Below are 3401 nucleotides of genomic sequence, written 5' to 3'. Positions count from 1 at the left end.
AGGGATACATCTATTAGCACTAATACATACAATGTTAAGTACCATGTAAGGCATGTACTAAGCAAATGCTAAGGCCTACTAGGTCCTTACTAAGGTTAAATTGGTAATAAATCATTTATTGTGCATGAACAAGACATTTGCGAATACATGCCTAACAACTGTTTGATTTTGCTTTGTACATGCCTTATACAGGCACATTGTATGTATTAGTGCTAATAGATGTATCCCTAAAATAAAGAGTTACCAAACATTTTTTTTTCACAAATATTCATTATGACTGAGAAATTCCATACATGAACTTCTCCATGTCTGCCATTTCAAATGTCCAGAAATAGACATTTTTAGCTGCAAAACTTACTGTACTTTGGTCATACTGGTAAGTATTTGTTAATTAATTGTTACTTACATATAATGAAACGATCAAATTTGGCAGAATGCAGCACAGTTTCAATGAGCAGTATAGTTGCCACCATCATACACAGTGCACCTTAAAGGGAATGTACTCATAATGGTATGCTGTATACTGTAATTACATCCCCTGCACACAACAGTGTCTATCCTGGAGGCCTCTTTTTGATCTTTGTTGTTACTCTTCAGTCCCCTGTCAACCTGTCTTCCATCACAGTATTTCAGATTTATGGCAGTCATGCCTCACTGCACTCACATTTTTTTAAAAACATTTCTGAAAACCATAAAGACAACTTCACATTAGCTAGTGGTCAGGTGTTCCTTTTGGTGAAAGGTCAGCCTATCTTTGGTCAGTCATGTGAATGTTCCACAGGTTATTTTTCTGATCTCCAGACAGTTTCGTCAACAACACTGCCAGTCTCTTGTCTCTGTTCTTAAGTGCAACCTTAACTCCAACACGTTAGTTTCTCCAGTCTGAGACTTTACTCAGCCAGAAGGTTTACGTACCAACATCTCAGCCATTCCTTGCCAGGTCCATTGCCCCACCCCAATGCCAGCCTGGCCTTGCCATCCATAAGCATCCACTCGATTCCCATTTCCCTCCTTGTACGAGGGTGTGGTGAGACCAGGCTGCACCAGTCCAGCAGGGGCCTAGCACAACCAGTCTCCCAAAACAACCTTAGTTTGTTTGATGTGATTGGGTTGGTCTACCCACTGCTGCAGTCAAACAAAGACTTCAGAATATGCCCTCAGCCCACGAGTTTTGCCGGGCTGTTCACAGTGGTGCTTGTTCCGAGTTGTGGTTCTTATCATCCGTGGTCATGCAGGAGATCCTCCGCTGCTGCAGGTGTAAGGTGTCCGACAGGTCCTGACGCGAGAGCCGCCGCCGGAACTCCTCGGTGGTGAAGTAGTACATGACGGGGTCCAGGCAGCAGTTGAGGCTGGCCAGGCAGAGCGTGGCCGGGTGGATGTGGCGGATGGAGATGGCGAACTGGCAGCTGGTCTGCCACTGTGCCTTGGCCTTGGCGGCGTAGTGCAAGGGGAAGGTGACGTGGTAGGGCAGGAAGCAGAGCAGGAAGACGCCGGCGCAGCCCAGCACCATGCGCAGCGCCCGCCGCTTCTCGCCGCGGTCCTGCGGCACGCGCGCCGGCCCCGCCCGCAGACTGCCCGCCGTCAGCCACGTGCAGGTGCCCACGATGCCAAACGGCAGCAGGAAGCCTAACAGCTCGGCCGCCACCAGCAGTCCCAGCCCCGTCCGCGGCGCCAGGTCCACCATGGGCAGCTCGGCGAAGCAGTCCTTCGTGTTTACTCCGCCGCCCCGTATCAGCGGGAACGGCAGGCAGCACAGGCAAACGAGGAGCCAGGCGCCCGCGCACAGGCCGCGGTCCAGCCGCCGCCGGCACGCCGTGTAGCTCAGCGGATGCAGGACCATCATGCAGCGGCGGACGCTGATGCACGCCAGGAAGAAGATGCTGGCGTACATGTTGACGTACTTCAGGTAGAAGAAGAACATGCAGAGGCCGCGGCCGAACGGCCAGCTGTTGTTCAGGTAGTAGTAGATGCGGAGCGGCAGGGAGAGCACCTGGAGCAGGTCGGCCACCGCCAGGTTGATCATGAAGATCACCGCCTTCTTGGTCTCCTTCACGTAGGCGTGGAAGACCCAGAGCGCCAGCACGTTGCCGATCAGACCCGGCAGCAGGATGATGGAGTAGATGACGGCGTACATCTGGTGCTCGTACTGCCTCAGGGCTTCGGCGGCAGCCGTGTCCAGGCAAGAGTCATTCATTTTCTACCCACCAGGGAGCACCAGGGCTCCCCGAACCCTTTCCACGTTCCAAAAAAACTGTGACTCAGGATCCCCTTTGTAACACACACAAGTGATGTTTTGAACTGATTGTTGTTGTTGTTGTTGGTGTTGTTGTTGTTGTGGTGGTGGTTGTTGTTGTTGTTGTTGGTGTTGTTGTTGTTGTGGTGGTGTTTGTTTCCCAGGAGAATCCAGTCAGAGTCAGAGCCAGGGTAGACAGGATGCCATTATGCAGCAGGGCCACTGTGCCTCCCTCAGGTGTGAAGACATGCTGTACCGGTCTGTGCAGTTATTCATGGTCCTGTCTGGTCATTGCGGTTTTCTTGCACTGGAGCAGTCGCTGCAGTTAACTCCACTGAGCCAGCGTTGGTGTGGTGCACTTTCTTTTGAAGGCTGCTGCTGCTACTGCTGTGGGGCTTCTGCATCAGAACCTGGGACAACAGAAAGAGAGAGATGTGTTGAATGAGTTAAGCAAGGCGTTTGGTAAGCTCTGCTCACAGCACAGACACACGCACACACACACGCACACACACACACACACACACACACACACACACACACACACACACACACACACACACACACACACACACACACACACACACACACACACACACACACACACACACACACACACACATACGTGCACGCATACCACTGTGGATAGCACTTCAAGAGATGTGTGTGTGTGTGTGTTGCGCTAGAATGCAAGCACTAGAATGCTGAGTCTGCATGTTGCTGTTGCTACCAATCATGGTGTGACACACGCCTCCATGTGCCTGTGCCAACATAGCTCATAAAACAAGATGAAAGGTTGGCTTTGACTATCTCATGAAGCGGTGAGAAAACATCAACAAGGACCTTTTTACACAGTGCTGGTCAGTGCTGGTTGCTGCAGTTCCACCTGGCTGTTTTGCATGTCTATCCCATGATGCAAATTGGAGCTGCTCAGCTTCTACAGTAGCATAGTGTGTAACCTAGATTTAGCCTGCCAAAAACACAACATCTGCTGTCAGTGCTGCCAGATGAGTCTGGTCATTTCAAGCCCAAACGATGCTCAAAAACCGCCCAATTTCAACCAAATTGTATTGATTTCTATGTCTATAAAACTGCAGAAAAACCCACCAATTTTTTGTCAGTTTTTACCAGCCCAATTATCTGTGTGTGTGTGTGCGTGCATGTGTGTGCG

At 50.5% G+C, this 3401-nt stretch overlaps 1 protein-coding gene across 1 annotated transcript; it reads right to left on the bottom strand.

Annotated features, from left to right (window-relative positions):
• Positions 1 to 304: 304 nt before the first annotated feature.
• On the bottom strand, positions 305 to 2321 carry gpr174 (G protein-coupled receptor 174). The gene has a single exon (XM_063189496.1). It carries the CDS (start codon positions 2192 to 2194, stop codon positions 1184 to 1186), a length of 1011 nt encoding a protein of 336 aa, XP_063045566.1. The 5' UTR covers positions 2195 to 2321; the 3' UTR covers positions 305 to 1183.
• Positions 2322 to 3401: the final 1080 nt, after the last annotated feature.

The sequence above is a fragment of the Engraulis encrasicolus genome, chromosome 23 (genome assembly GCF_034702125.1).
Source record: "Engraulis encrasicolus isolate BLACKSEA-1 chromosome 23, IST_EnEncr_1.0, whole genome shotgun sequence".
NCBI lineage: Eukaryota > Metazoa > Chordata > Actinopteri > Clupeiformes > Engraulidae > Engraulis > Engraulis encrasicolus.
The sequence above is the reverse complement of the archived record's forward strand: the minus strand, read 5'-3'. Positions and strand labels throughout refer to the sequence as shown.